The 16,727-nt window shown below is 37.5% G+C and overlaps 1 protein-coding gene across 4 annotated transcripts in view; it reads right to left on the bottom strand.

Moving 5' to 3' along the window:
• LOC117325720 (microtubule-actin cross-linking factor 1-like) overlaps positions 1–16,727 on the bottom strand; it is a 214,299-nt gene that overhangs the window by 32,846 nt on the left and 164,726 nt on the right. For all 4 annotated transcript variants that reach the window (XM_033882153.1, XM_033882152.1, XM_033882151.1 and 1 more), the window contains 21 exons: positions 12,074–12,220; positions 11,724–11,879; positions 11,188–11,370; positions 10,782–10,865; positions 8,974–10,284; positions 8,491–8,614; positions 8,173–8,325; positions 6,961–7,196; positions 6,671–6,800; positions 6,232–6,431; positions 5,526–5,858; positions 5,069–5,231; positions 4,688–4,854; positions 4,102–4,431; positions 3,225–3,375; positions 2,896–3,065; positions 2,453–2,665; positions 2,198–2,311; positions 1,876–1,989; positions 991–1,203; positions 81–242 (listed from right to left, as the gene is read on the bottom strand). In XM_033882153.1, the coding sequence (XP_033738044.1) occupies positions 81–242; positions 991–1,203; positions 1,876–1,989; positions 2,198–2,311; positions 2,453–2,665; positions 2,896–3,065; positions 3,225–3,375; positions 4,102–4,431; positions 4,688–4,854; positions 5,069–5,231; positions 5,526–5,858; positions 6,232–6,431; positions 6,671–6,800; positions 6,961–7,196; positions 8,173–8,325; positions 8,491–8,614; positions 8,974–10,284; positions 10,782–10,865; positions 11,188–11,370; positions 11,724–11,879; positions 12,074–12,220 (4,854 nt within the window). The remainder of the gene's footprint in view (positions 1–80; positions 243–990; positions 1,204–1,875; positions 1,990–2,197; positions 2,312–2,452; positions 2,666–2,895; positions 3,066–3,224; positions 3,376–4,101; positions 4,432–4,687; positions 4,855–5,068; positions 5,232–5,525; positions 5,859–6,231; positions 6,432–6,670; positions 6,801–6,960; positions 7,197–8,172; positions 8,326–8,490; positions 8,615–8,973; positions 10,285–10,781; positions 10,866–11,187; positions 11,371–11,723; positions 11,880–12,073; positions 12,221–16,727) is intronic.

The following is a 16,727-nucleotide window of genomic DNA, read 5'->3' on the forward strand; positions in this document are numbered from 1 at the left end:
CAGGTCCCTATTGTAGTATATAATTACATCTATATATATATGTTTCTCAAAGATCAACCCTATTCAAACCCTCAGTTTACCTTTTCACCAAGTTCTGACCACTTGTCCGTCAGTATTTCGAGGTCAGCCTCCAGTCCACTGGTGCCGACGCCTGGTGCCGCTGACTGGATGAGCTCCTGAGTTCCTGCTAACACTCCATCAACTCTCTTCTGTTGGGGTTCCAACACTGACTTCTGGAACATCTGTACAAACAAGGCCAAAATATTCTGTGAATATCAATTTACAATGGTGACAAGTTAATATTGGTAAAGCAAGAGATATCAAAACTATTTAACAACAGATAACTGTGATTCATCCATCAAAACTATTTAACAACAGATAACTGTGATTCATCCATCAAAACTATTTAACAACAGATAACTGTGATTCATCCATCAAAACTATTTAACAACAGATAACTGTGATTCATCCATCAAAACTATTTAACAACAGATAACTGTGATTCATCCATCAAAACCTAACTATGAACACTACAAAACCTGTGATAATTAACCCAGTTGCTTAATTCAGAGTACAAACAATTTTATGTTAGTACATAACATTGACCCATTTGATAGCTATTTCTGTATCCCTGTACCCCATTGACCCATTTGATAGCTATTTCTGTATCCCTGTACCCCATTGACCCATTTGATAGCTATTTCTGTATCCCTGTACCCCATTGACCCATTTGATAGCTATTTCTGTATTCCTGTACCCCCCATTGACCCATTTGATAGCTATTTCTGTATCCCTGTACCCCCCATTGACCCATTTGATAGCTATTTCTGTATCCCTGTACCCCATTGACCCATTTGATAGCTATTTCTGTATTCCTGTACCCCCCATTGACCCATTTGATAGCTATTTCTGTATCCCTGTACCCCATTGACCCATTTGATAGCTATTTCTGTATCCCTGTACCCCATTGACCCATCAGCTATGTCTGACCTTGAGCTCCTCCTGTTGTTTTTTGATAGCTTTAAGGTCGGTCCCGATTGGCTCATGCATATCTAGCTCTGCTGCTGCACGGTCCAGACTTGTACGTGTTCGGCGTAGACTGTCGTTGACTCCCTCAATTTTATTGGCCACAGCATCCACCTCGTCTTGGCGTTGTTTAGCACGGTCCTTAAGACCATCAAGCTGTTTCTGTAGGGACTTCAGCTGATAAAAACAAAGATAAAGGAAAGTTAAAATGGAGGCATTTTATAAATCTGGCTTTTTATAAAGGTGGCATTTTAAATTCACAGCGAATCAACAAAATAAAACTACAGGTTTGAAGTTTTTTTGTTTTTAGTGTTAAGTATTAAAGTCAAATTTAAAGTTATACTAATGAGCCTCCGACAAATTTTCGTTACTTACTGGTGAGCCTACCACAGTTACTTACTGGTGAGCCTCCGACAAACTGTCATTACTTACTGGTGAGCCTCCGACAGATTGTCATTAGTTACTGGTGAGCCTCCGACAGATTGTTATTATTTACTGGTGAGCCTCTAACAGATTGTCGTTACTTACTGGTGAGCCTCCGACAGATTGTCATTACTTACTGGTGAGCCTCCGACAGATTGTTATTATTTACTGGTGAGCCTCCGACAGATTGTTATTATTTACTGGTGAGCCTCTAACAGATTGTCATTACTTACTGGTGAGCCTCTAACAGATTGTCGTTACTTACTGGTGAGCCTCTAACAGATTGTCATTACTTACTGGTGAGCCTCCTAACAGATTGTCGTTACTTACTGGTGAGCCTCCGACAGATTGTCATTACTTACTGGTGAGCCTCCGACAGATTGTCATTACTTACTGGTGAGCCTCTAACAGATTGTCGTTACTTACTGGTGAGCCTCCGACAGCTGATTCTGTGATGTAGCCAGAATCCTTAAGGTTCTTTTTCTGCTTTTCCAGGTTTTCAAATTTGTCTTTCGTTTCTCCAAGTTTTGACAAGAATTCCTGCACAAAATAGAAATATTACAAATTCAAAGTAATCATGAAAAAGTCTAATTTGTAAATCAGTGGGACAAATTCTTTCAATATTACATTAAATAGTGTCAGACATATTACTGGTACATGCGTCTTTTATCATATGAAACAAACGCAAGAAAATGAAGAGAGGAGATTATTTGAAGCCCTCCCCATTTAAAGAGGTATTCAGCCTCACCTCCAGGTCCCTGTGCTGGCCAGTGAGGGCAGACTCATCACGGCTGATTGGTTCCAGACTGGCAAAGAAATTTTCACTGGCAGACAACTCTGCTGCAGCCTTCTGAATTTCATCCTGAGAATTTCAAACAGACAGTTAAAGTGATATCTTACATAAAAAAATAAATACAACTTGTCACAAATAATTTTAATGACGGATAATTGAGATATCTTATGATTGATGTATGACTCTATCGACAACATTTCTTTAACCCACCTGGTACTCTGACACAACCTGTGACCCTGCCTCCAAATCTGACAACAGTGATGATATCTCATCCTGTAGGCCTTGATGTCTGTCCTTCACCTTCTCAAGGTCATCTGTCAACGGTCGTGTGGAGCAGCTGTCATTGTCAAGGTTGAATCCATCCAATAGAGCCTCGACATAGTCCAACTGAGGTGTCATCAGTTCAACATCCTCCTGCATGGCCTGGAAAACAAAGGGAGGTAATCAGGTATTTATTTATCATACATGTTCATTACGTGAATAATAAGTCTGCTGTATATCAGAGATCATCTCATTAAAATATTAAAAATAGATATGCATGGTACATGCATCCAATTTTGTATCCAATTTTCATTAAAACATTTTCCTGCAAGTCTGAACATTTGCCCTGTGAGATACATTCCATACAATCCTATTTAACAGTTAACACATACCTTGATTTTGTCGACATGCTTGGGGTCACGGGCAGAGCTTCCCTGTTTGTTGTGAGCCTCCAGTCGGTCCTCACTCTTTTGAACGGAGGACTCCACATCCCTGAGATTATCCTGGAACTCGTCCAGTTTCTGTGTCAGATCCTCTAACTCAGCAACACGAGTGCTTACCCCTGAATCAACAACACAACACAAACATTGGAGAAAAGGATTGATCGTAATCAAACATTGGCAAGTAGGATTAATGTTCACAAAGAAAAAAGAAACTTTTTTTTACTTTCTAAAGAACATGTACAGCATATTTGTAGATTTGACCTTCAAAAGTCACTTACCATCACCAAGGTCAGACCATCTCTGGTTGACATCTTTGAGGTTCTTTGACACATGGTCCTGGTCAGCATCAACAACATCCATCAGAGCGTGACCTTCCTTGTTGATGATGTCATGGTCGTGTGTTTTCTTCAATATGTCAGCTTGTAGGTTCTGGTGTAAAACATTTTGATGACAATCATTAATTTCTATTATTTTATACATATCTGGTGTCTCACACCAATAAATTTTGTGAACATCCTAAAAGACTTTCAACACAGAAGTATACATCATCTGAATACTACAACAACTTGTCTTTGGAGTATTACCTGTTTAACCAACGATTAACTGGGCATTGTGACAGGTAAAAACATTGTGGGATGGAGACCTAGGGTAGCCTACCTGGACATTGTGACAGGTAAAACCTAGGGTAGTCTACCTAGGCATTGTGACAGGTAAAAACATTATGGGATGGGGACCTTGGGTAGCCTATCTGGGCATTGTGACAGGTAAAACCTAGGGTAGCCTAGCTACCTGGGCATTGTGACAGGTAAAAACATTGTGGGGTGGTGACCTAGGGCAGCCTACCTGGGCATTGTGACAGGTAAACATTGCCGGATGGAGACCTAGAGTAGCCTACCTGGGCATTGTGACAGGTAAACATTGCCGGATGGAGACCTAGAGTAGCCTACCTGGGCATTGTGACAGGTAAACATTGCCGGATGGAGACCTAGAGTAGCCTACCTGGGCATTGTGACAGGTAAACATTGCCGGATGGAGACCTAGAGTAGCCTACCTGGGCATTGTGACAGGTAAACATTGCCGGATAGAGACCTAGAGTAGCCTACCTTGGCATTGTGACAGGTAAACATTGCCGGATGGAGACCTAGAGTAGCCTACCTGGGCATCCTTAAGTTTCTTGGCCAGTCCATCCCTATCCAAACTATTAGATGATGTGTCATTCAGACGGTCTTCCTTCATCTGTAACCATACCAACATGTTATCCATTTGGTCCTGGAATGTCTGGGCATGCTTTAAACTTGCATCTATCTGTTGACCTCTGTGGTTCGCCAGTTTATTCATCTCTTCCCAATCAGCTTTGATAGCCTCCACACGATTGGACAGTTCGTCGGCGTGTTCTGAGGGTGTGTATGTAGCCAGGAGTTGCTGGGCTTTCTTCAGAATGTCCCTGTACTCCGGGGCATGTTCCGATATATCCTTGGCAGTAAGCTTCAAATACAGAATACATGTTGATACAAACTCACATAACAATGAAACCCAGTAAATGAACACCTATGTGTTTGTTGAACAAAAGGCTATATCACACTTTCTTTCATATAAAGATAATTTTTGTTGTCTGTCTTTTTTTAGGATTGCAATGTCCTATGTTAAGTTATTACCTTATTCATAACTAAAGATTTAATGAAAAGTTAAAAGTATATGAAGTTAACTTTTTTAACAATAAGCATGGCAGGATTGAACTTACCGACTGTTGAAGGGCTTGTTCCTTGAGAATTCCCTCACTGCCAGAGATCGGTGGCTGCTCCTTTAGCCTCTCTTTTGTCTCTGCCATCCAGTCGAGAATGTCTGTACATGTGGCCTGGAAATGTTGCCCCTCTTGACTGGCCTGTTCTACTTCCAGTTTCTTACCAGCTGGAATAAAAAAACTCTCAAGTTCAGATATACATACTTCTTCAAGTCGACATCATATAACATATATATTCCAAGATTTCCAAACTTAGTTTAACGATAAAGCATTTAAACTTAAATTCTACCAGGATAAATATCCATCACTTGTAAGACAACCTTGGACATGACACACACTCATTGTCCTGTGACATAATTTAGTTTGTAAACCAAAATTTACCTAGTTTCTTCTCAATCTCCTGGAGTGGCTTCTCTACAGCGGATAGCTTGTTTTTCAGTTCGACCTTGGTACTTGGGTCTTTGGTATTCTCTGCGACCTTCTTGGATAATTCCTTGGCTTTCTCTATCATGGGCTTCTGTTGCACAACCTCTGCTTCCAGGGACTGTGAGGGTAAAATCAAACTTATCAAGGCATGTACATGTTTTTTTAGAAATGATTAATTGTGAGTATAATTCATTAACACATCAATATAATAGCATTGTCATAATTATCAAAATATCAGGGAATATTTAATCATGTTGATCAACTCACAATAATAAGACTATAAGTCATGCCCTAGTTATAAATCAACCATTCAGAGTTTTTTTTTCTGAATAAACATGTAGTTATTACAATTTTCTGTAGTAATTGAATGTATTCTATATATAACTGACCAATAATCCGCCCCCGGTTATACCTGTAAGAAGTCCATCTGTGCTCTGTGTTCCATCGGACTAACTGCCCCTGGCTCGACTTTCTCTAGCCTTGTGGAGATATCTGCGATCCAGTCACCGACCGTCTGTAGTGTGAGTTCCAGCTCCCCACTCAACCCCTCGACTGCTGTGAGGCTCTGAGCTCGGTCCCGTAGTCGAGTCCCGATTCGATCCCAGCCCTTACTGATGACATCCATTTTTTGACTTATGTGCGAGGAGTCCTTGCCCTCAGGCTCACACTTGTCCAGTATGGAGTGACCAGATCTGATGAATGTCTCGTATAGAGGTTCCTGGCCATGAATCTCCTCCTGAAGTAACTGTTATCAAAGAAAAAGTAAGTAATAAAATAAATCTTTGTTTCTGTATTGTTTCTTGGTCCATCATCGGTTTAAATCATTAAACAAATAGGTCTCCTTTTATTTACTCTATTGAATTTGAAGTTACCTGATGAAATTGTTATTTAGAAATATTTATTGTAATATTTCTTCATATCATAAAATTGTTTGTCAAACATATCCATCCCCATACAAGTTTAATGCAAATGGAGCTATTCCTGAAATTTAACCAAATGATACAGCGGGTAGATTTTTGCCTTGAAGAGTTAAAAACATGAGAAATCAAAAATATGATGTGAATGTTATATGTTTCTAGCCATTTGAGGAATTCAAGTGTCCTTGACCTTGTACTGACCTTGACCTGCTGCTGCTGGTTCTGTATCAGGGCAGGGCTAGTTGCTACAGGACCCAGGACACCAACCATCTTCTCCTTCTGTGCAACCCACTTCTGGAGATGGACACCAGCATCCTTGAAAGCCCGAAGGTCAGTAACCATGTCGTCCAGCGATTTCCTGCGCTGCTCAGATTCAACTTTCAGATCCAACCACTTGTCCTCTGTAACATCCATGTGATTGAAAATAACTTGTTCCAAAAAATTCTTATAACCACCAAAGTATCTCTTAAATATGTATTCAAATTTCGGAATGACATTATCAAAACTGATACCACCAAATATACTTCATTTCAATGTTTCATAAAGGAGTGACTGAGTGAAAATTCTGCCCAAAATGTTTTCTTTTCAAAATGAATCTCCTTCTTTCCAATGGTAATGTGAGTAGAGTTATGTCCCTTACCCAGCTCTGCCAGTTGTTGCTGTACGACGTCGGTACCAGGGATGCCTTTCTTGGTCTTCATTAGGTCCTGGGCCTTGGCACGAATGTCCTCTACTAGTCCTTCCTTGTCTAGAAGCTCCTTGTGAAACTCCTAATCACATAATACATGTAAAGTCAATTCCTCAAAAAATCAAAACTTTTCAAAAATGTATACAGTATATTTGTCCATCATAATTTTCAGTACAAGAACTAATAAAGCTCTTTTGAAAAGATTTCCAGTTATTTTTAAAACTTTTCAAACATTTACATACCTCATGTTCCTTAAGTTGTTTCTTAGCCTCTCTTTCACTTGTGGGCAGTGATGCTGCCAGGTGGACGTCAAGGTCCTTGAGGTCAACCCAGGTCATGAGGTCATTGAGATTTTGAAGGAAGGTCTTCATGCTGTCAAGCATGCTCTGTAACTCGTGGTGACGATCGGCAAGGCGTTCCCCGAGTAGATCATACCTCTGGTTAATATCTACGAGCTCCTGTTGGATATCTGTCAGATCTGTAAAACAGTTAACACATTTCTTTCATGTGTCCCCATGACAGCTGATACAGACTTAAATCAACACTATAAACAATTCCATGGTTACAGGAACAATAATGAGTCAGCCTCTACATCAAACGATACCATGGTTACAGGAACAATATTGAGTCAGACTCTACATCAAACGATACCATGGTTACAGGAACAATAATGAGTCAGACTCTACATCAAACGATACCATGGTTACAGGAACAATAATGAGTCAGACGATACCATGGTTACAAGAACAATAATGAGCCAGACTATGGTTACAGGAACAATAATGAGTCGGACACTACCTCAGACGATACCATGGTTACAGGAACAATAATGAGTCGGACACTACCTCAGACGATACCATGGTTACAGGGACAATAATGAGTCAGACTCTATCTCAGACGATACCATGGTTACAGGAACAATAATGAGTCAGACACTACCTCAGACGATACCATGGTTACAGGAACAATAATGAGTCAGACTCTATCTCAGACGATACCATGGTTACAGGAACAATGATGAGTCAGACTACATCAGATGATACCATGGTTACAGGAACAATAATGAGTCAGACTACATCAGATGATACCATGGTTACAGGAACAATAATGAGTCAGACTACATCAGACGATACCATGGTTACAGGAACAATGATGAGTCAGACACTACCTCAGACAATGGTTACAGGAACAATAATGAGTCAGACTACATCAGACGATACCATGGTTACAGGAACAATAATGAGTCAGACGATACCATGGTTACAGGAACAATAATGAGTCGGACACTACCTCAGACGATACCATGGTTACAGGAACAATAATGAGTCAGACTACATCAGACGATACCATGGTTACAGGAACAATAATGAGTCAGACGATACCATGGTTACAGGAACAATAATGAGTCAGACTCTACATCAGACGATATAAGATATCAGACCATGTTCACTCACCTTCCACTAGTAGGTTATCAGAAGAGCTCTTTTTGCTGCTGATTCCAGACTCACTTGACATCGGGCTCAGCATTGTTGTGGGAGATGGTGGTGGGAATGTTGGTGAAGGACTTCGTAGACGAGGTGACATCAGACTTGGCAATCTGCGACCACCTGGAAATTATGTGAAATTTCTGTAAATACTTTGTTCTCTGTACATATCTCAAAGTATATCCAATATAAAATATACATGTATCATATTTTTCGATGATACCAGTCTACCAAACATGTCATTGTTATGAAAGCATCAACAAGTAAGTTACGGGACTGAAAACTCACGCATGATTTTCCTGAATGGACTGCTTGGTCGCTGGTCAGCATTCTGAAGGGCATCAAAAGCACATCCAAGGTCATTGGCCTCATCAATTGTGTCTGTGAATTCCTGATAGTTCTGTAGCATGGGCTGTAATGTAAATTTAGTTATAATGTGATGTAATCACTGAGAATTCAATGTAAAGATATCTCATCAAATAAACTAGTGGTATGAAATTTAACACATTTTAGAAAGTTTCTGATTAAGATCAATTATATCATATTCTCATAACATTAGTTTTTTTCAAAGTCACATGGCAAAGTAAAATTAAATTATAGAAGATGTAGACAATATAACAATTGTTTGCTGATGTCACATTAAAGGTTATTAGGACATACACATATTGTTAAAGGACTCACCTGTAATTCTCTTACTGTTAACAGACTCACCTGTAATTCTCTTACTGTTAACAGACTCACCTGTAATTCTCTTATTGTTAACAGACTCACCTGTAATTCCTCTATCTGAACAGCTGCCACCTCCACATCAACAGCGACTGGCTCGAAAGCATCAACCTTGCCCTCCATGGTTGTCAGCCAGTCCACCACGGCCTTCCTCATGTTACTGTACTCGTCTGACTGCCTCTCCTTCTCCTGTGCCTCTTGTTCTCGCTCAGAAAGCAGTTCATTAAAGTCCTCCCAATCTCGACACAGTTCTGACAACTTTTCCTTCAACTCGCTGACCTCACCTGTGCGTTGATCTTCAACAAGAGCCTGTCCAAGCTGCTTCAATTCTTCCACAATTTCTTCTTTCCTCTTTTTCTCAATAGCCATACCATCTACTTTGTCTTTCATTTCATCACCAGTCTTTTTGTTAAAGTCTTTGTCCTCAAGATTTTTTATCTTGGAGCCCAGCCATACATTACAGTGTTCCAGAGTGTCCTGGAAATGCCCGAGGGTTTCTGAGATTTCTTCAATATCCTTGGCTCGTGCCTTACACTTAGACTGGACACCTCCAAATCGGTTGGCGAGGTCTCCAAGTTTAGACTCAAGAGATTTTGCCATATCTAGTTCACATGTTTTGATCAGTTCATTGGCTTCGTGTCTAACAGAATCTAAGCTTGGCTTATGACTTTCCACATCTGCACTTATTGTTTTAAGTTCTTGGTATTGCTCACTAAGTCTATCCCTCATAAGGCTGACAGGCTTTTGTGTGGACAGTGTTTTGTCTGTATCACGTACCCATGACAACAAGTTGTCTAGGGCATCTTCAACATCCTGGGACTTTGTCAATGCCATCTGGAGGCTGTTTGACCTTTCATTAACCTCACCCAGCACTTCCTTGTGTCGACCAGAGATATCGTCTACAATATCCTCTAACTTGTGTATGTGGTCTACATCAACAGCCAGATCTTTCAGCATGTCAATCAAATCATGTGATGACTTCTCTAAATCATCTAACTGTACGCCATGTGCGATTGCATCACTGCTGGCGGAGCGCATTAGTCCAAGCTGTTGTCCCAAAACCTCAGGGTCAGTGGTTGCAGACTCTTGTTTAGATGTAGATAATTTCTCTTCGATATCTGTTAGCCATGTCAGTAGTTTAAATGTGCTCTCGTTGAAATTCCGTTGTTTGGTGGACAGTGATCCAATTTTGTCTCCAAACAGAGCACATTTAGACTTCAAGTCTTCATATCGAGTGGTCGCCACCTTCAATTTGTCACCAACTTGCTCTGCCTCCATGCCCTCCATTCCAAGCCAGCTAAGGCGATTGGTCTTTCGTCGGTTGGCCTTGAAGGCATCAACCTCTAGCTTGTGGAGCTGGAAGTAATCAATTTAGGTATTTTAATAAGGTAACTTAATACGTATTATCAAATCCCCTCTATTGTAAACATTTAGTCTTAAAGTTTGAGGAGGACTTTCTTGTGAACCACACTTAGCTTACCGTTTCAAAATTGCTGATTCTGCATAAATGAAGAATGGGACTTATTGGAGGGTAGGGACTTATTTGGGACTTATTGGAGGGTAGGGACTTATTTGGGACTTATTGGAGGGTCGGGACTTATTTGGGACTTATTGGAGGGTAGGGACTTATTTGGGACTTATTGGAGGGTAGGGACTTATTTGGGACTTATTGGAGGGTAGGGACTTATTGGAGGGTAGGGACTTATTTGGGACTTATTGGAGGGTAGGGACTTATTTGAAGATAAATAGAGTAAACATTAACAAAACTTTTAAATCAAATTCTGTATTTGCACTATCAGAGCTGCCTGTTCATCAGAACCCTGTATATTAGTCATATAAAAAGGTTAACAAACCTTGGCCTCCTCCATGTATTTCTGTACAGCCATGGACATGAACCTGAGGTCTGCCTGGTGGGAGATGATGTCATTCAGCATATCCTGTTGTCATGGAAACAAGGGCATAAGTGGTTAATGGTTCAATAATCAAATGTTTAAGGATGTCAAGTTCATCGACACTCATTGTGGTATGTCAATCAAGATAAGTTCAAACTAGGACACCAGTTTTTTTCATTTTCACCAAGTAAAAACACAGTTTACAGAAAGGCTTTTTTGATTTCCCTTTGGGTATTACAGGTAAAGGTCAAAGAGTACACTGTCAACACTAGAATTTTCACAATTGTTTTCCTCATTGCAAATCACTTTGCCTTATTGTGCATAAACAATAGTCTTTTGTCTAAGATGTTGATGACATTCTCCTCACCTTTTGCTGTTCCTTGATATGTTTCAGATGGTCAAGGTTGGTAACCTCTTTCTGGTGTTTGGTCAGTTCATCATTGGTCTCACTCAGCCAGGTATTAAACTTAGTTTGCTCCTCCTCAAATTTAGTGACTTCATTAGTGGCAGTGGTCAAATGCTTCACCCTTGCATCAGCGGTTTTCTGGACCTAGAAGAATTCAGTGATGAGGGTTTCAGGAAGATAAAAAATACAAAAACAAAAAATGGCCTAAAAATTGCCAAGCAATTCAAAGCTTCTATAATAATTACATTTCAGTAAAGTGGCATTATTTAAAAGAGAGTTTCAGTGTTAACTTTGAATTGATTACTTATATCACCACTTTTACTTGTATGTTTAAAAGTGAACGTCAATCAACATTAAGTGAACATTTATGATAAAACAAATGTGATATTAACAATATGTCGATAAAACAAACTTTAAGCAAAAATTGAGCCGACTTGTTTTCTGGTAAGAATCAAAACAATGATTGAATATAGAAGAAAACCAAGATGGTGGCTGACCTTGCCAAATGTGGACTTTAGACTGGTTGCTAGCTGTTGGACCTCGGTAACCTGTTCGGGAGTCAGCTCCTCCTGGTGGTTCTCTAGGAGCTGTTCTGTCTGGTAGACAAGGGACAGGATCGGCTGTTGGTGCTTCTGGATATCATCATGGAGAGTCTACAAAGGGAGATAATCTAGTAACTACCTGACAGCATATTAGTTTCCAGATCTTAACTTGCCAAAATGATTTGTTACCTCATTGCTTCATTTTGTACATTTGTCCTGTAAAAAGGTTAAATACAAAAATTTATATATTTTGTTTCCAAAGGAAAGATGAGGTGTTTAGATCTTTATTAGTTTACTGTACAAACCTTCTGTGCTTCTAATTGGCCCTGAACTTTGTGTGCATCATCGCTGATTGGCTGATCATCTCTTAGCAACTGTTCAACATCTGACAGCCAGTTCAGTTCATTGTTTAGATCCTGGGCAAGTTTGTCATAGGAATCAACTAACCTTCCCTGTTGGAAATACATAACACTTCTGTAACATGTGATATGTATGATTTTAACATTGATCAAGTCAATTCAGCATCAGTATTTACTATGTTAGATCTTAGATTTGAATATTGCTGAGGTGCATCAATGTCTAATGGCGATCAAAAGCCTAATAGAGAAATAAGTTTGGAACTAAATTCCCAGCAAAAGCAAGTCTAACAGAATCTAGAAAGGATCAAAATCTGAAATGAGTTCAAAATAAAATTTTTGTCAAATTTTGATTTGCAGATAATGACAGTGGCAATTTAGCATACAATATATAATACATGAGATGCAGTGATCTACTACAACAACATTCTCCAGATGCAGCAATACCATATAAATAAATGGTGCACAGTCCTACACTACATTCATGTGTAGGTTACGGACAAATCAGGTAGCAGGCAAGTAATTCAAACAAAATATGTTTACAACAATATGCAACCCTACATCAAACAAGAGGTAATTTGGCATCTACAGTGGCAGGACAAGGCAAGGAGATTTTTTTTCTTATCAAAATGGAGAAAAAAACCCATTGAAAGTGATGGTCAAATGACACAGGACTGGATGTTTCAGTAATTGTTAAAAAATCTTGCAAGATGCAGATAAATTATTAAACAATATTCATCCAAAATACAGTATTACTAAAACATATATTTAGTATTGATGAAACAATATAATATTCATCCATACCCAACAAACCTTGCATACATTATCAAGTATATACCAGACGACAACCACATGATACAGACATACAAGGTACACCACGGGACGGACGTGCGGAAAACCAAAACATCACATGCACTGCAAAACTGAGACACAGAACAGGTAACATGTATACAAGTACAAAACTGAGGTTCACAAAAGGACAGAGGGACAGAAAATGGGATGCATGTTAATATTGACAGAGGAACAGGCATTCCTATGGTAAGTGTGGAGGGGGGTGAAGGGAACAGCTGACAGGCACAGGCAGGCAGGCTTCACATTGTCTACCACCATGCGAAGGCAAAACCCACTGAAATGAAAAGAATGCGATTTCACATAAGCATTGTACTGATCTGCAAATCAAAGCTTTCTGACATTTGTTGAGGAATAAAATAAAGCAAATAAAATGTGGATCGATTTTCTATAAAAATAATACAAAATCAGAAAATGAAATTTTGGAAATCAAGAATATAGTGTCTTGTGTATTGCAATATAAGGAAGGGATATGCAAAGCAAAAGGAAGAAAAAATGTGATATATACCATCTCAGTTTAGCATGAGAATAAAGATTATTTGTTAAAAAAAAAACACAGTTCAATTAACATATTTCCTTCAATAATCAGTTAAATGTTTATCTTTAATATATGTTGATTTGTAATTTACTATTATAATATTACATGACATATATTAAAACTGCTTTATATTCTATATGTATACTTTTCAGATGCAGCAATATCTAAATGCTGCTGGTCAGATATAGAGATCACTGACATATAGATATACTTCTTCAGAGAGAAAATAACATTAGGATATGGATCAGTAAAAATTCATGCGAGAGGTCAGGGGTCAGTGTGTAAAAGTTACAATCTGTTAGATTCAGTCTCAGATTAAAACTTTTGTATATTCATTAATGAAATTAATCCATTAATTGATAAGTGGTTAATCAAATGCATATCCAATCATTGTCAAACAGTTAATCACAACACTCTTATTAATAAAAAAATTAATCAATAATTAGATTATATTAATTTAGATTTTAACTCGTAATACTTCACTTGTACATGGTCTTAATGTCATTTGCTGAAGCGGTAAATCTTGTAACATTCTGTAAACTTTTTCAATAAATCAATTCAAATTTCATCAAGATTGAAATATATCTGATAGAAATTAATCCAATTACAATGATGTCAAAATGAACACATGATACAAAACCAAACCAACATATGATACTATCTCCATTTTTTTTTCTCATTTTTTCTATTGTAACTTTAATTACCAACAGATGGATTAACTTTTGAAGATTCTAACTTAGTTCCATAAAAATATTCCCAGGTGTATTGGAACTGTTTTAATTATTAGCTTGACATTAAAACTATAGTAATGTGAAGTTTTAATGAAACTTTCTTCAACACATCTGTATATAGCCAAGTTTGATCAGCTGTTCACAAACAGGTAATTCAAAATTTATTTATGTAATTTTTCGAAATAAATTGATATATAAATATACAAACAAATTTCCATAAACCTCTACCAGATATCAATTCCATTTATAAGTTAAATTATTTTTTTCATAAGACCTCATTATTTCTAAATAATGAAACAATTTTGAATTACCTTTTGAGATCAAACTTTTGATTGTTTTATTATTTTAATACGAAAGAAAAGAATGAGCTAACATTTTTCATTTGTTATCAATGAAATCCGTTACACCAGAGACATTTCAGAAAATATTTTGGAATACAAATGTACATGTATTTAAACATTTTTTCTTGATTGTGAATTCACTTGAATTCATTTTGTTGAAAATATCAGCTCATTTTGACATTGCCCCCTTCTCCCCTCCACACAAACCGACCATAAGATTTTTCTGATTATAGATCAAAGAATACCATGCTGTAGTTTCCGATTAATTTCTAATCCAGCAATCTCTCCAACAAAATACCTAGCTTTTTAAAAAATATATTTATATATTAAGATGCAAGTATGTATTTAAATGAGCAAATCTAATCTGTCACGAATCGTTCATTTAAAAAAAAAAGCACCATCAGATAGTGATAGTGTATTATCATCACTTTTTTTTTGTCATTTCTTCCTTTTTTCATCAGAATTATGAAAAATTTGAAAATCCAAGCGAGAATGTTTCAGACCACAAACAAGATGAGAGCTTGATTTTGTTTAGAGAGTTTCCTGTTTTCTAGGCAGGTGTCTCACCTGTAACATATACATGTAACTAACTGCACTAACACACATGTGCATTACACACAAGCTCGACTTCACATATATATTCCCGACATTCTCACAAAACTCTCCGTACATGAATGTCCATAAATAAAACTGGTTAGCAACATTTAGTCAAAAAAAAAAAAAAAAATAACACTCAATTATATCAAATCAGTTATAAGAACTCACAACAACGGTTAGTAAATTCTACCATAACATGAAAAAAAACATGTATAAATACAGACACTTCCTTTTTTAAAAGATATTAACATTTCTAATAAAAAATTTCATTTTCTTTTCAAATGTAATTATTAATTTACACACTAATTAACAATTGTACATTGACTTCTTAATGTACCGGTAAACATTCATTTACATAGCTCTATGCATAATATATTCACAATTCTGTGTAAATAAACATAATTTCCTAATTTATTGATAAAAAGTAAGGAAAAGCATGGTTGGTTATAAGTCAGTCCATTTGGAATATATCAGGCAAGCACAGACTGTAGTTAATTATGCAGGATATTTTATAAACATAATCAGGAACAATGATGCTTTATATCATTTTTGAAAGGGAAAGACAACTTCCCAGGCATGCAAAAATTCTGTTGTTTTCTTCCATTATAAAGGTCAAAAGTTGAGAAAATATATGTAAAAGGTTGATCTTAAAGAATTTTTAAAAAAATGTAATAATCCCATGCTAAATCCTTACATAACCATTGAACAGAAGCATGCTTCGGGAATTTCTAATATGCAAATGAGATCAATTTCAGTTCTTAAGGAAATGAATGTACAGTACTTAATTTCTTACTTTTTTTCTTGTTTGGAACTGAAACAATCTGTAATGCATATGGACCTATGTTCAATGTACTTTCTATTTCCCTATATTTAACACATGACTGATTCATTAACACACATTTCATGCGCGACATTAATTATTGTAACGACCAAGTGTAAAAGAAACTGTTTGGTGAGTTAGATCAGGCATTTTATCATCAAACTAAACATTCTATGAATATAGGTCCATTGAAACATGCCTTTCTATAGGATTTATATAGACATTCTCACATTACAAATAATCAGTCACAAGAGGTAGACATAGAGACTAAGGTCAAGAAATATCGGAAATTATACAATTTCAATTTTCAAAATAATTATTATAATTGCAGAACAGACTAACTCTTTGAAATGTAATGACAGATTACTTGAAATGGAGAATGTCAATGTTAATACTAGATATATGTTTTCATAACAGTCAAGATTTCACAATTTATGTTCAGTACAAACTAGAAGTGAGACAGTCCGGACAGTAAACAGATGGTCTTATGTAGACAGGCGTGGCATTGCAAGTTAGAGACGTTCTCATTCAGGTTGACAAACAAAGAAGTTGACAATCAGGCAGGGATCTCTCGGCATGATTAGAAGGCAGGCGATACATGCAGGAATCAATATTCCTACCTTCCGAAGTCCTGCCATGGCGGGCCTGACTCTGACCTCTTCTATGACCTTGACCTCATGTTGCCATGGTATTTCTGTAACCTGTGGCGTGGATGGAGTAGATGGAT

The sequence above is a fragment of the Pecten maximus genome, chromosome 4, assembly GCF_902652985.1.
Source record: "Pecten maximus chromosome 4, xPecMax1.1, whole genome shotgun sequence".
NCBI classification, from domain to species: Eukaryota; Metazoa; Mollusca; class Bivalvia; order Pectinida; family Pectinidae; genus Pecten; species Pecten maximus.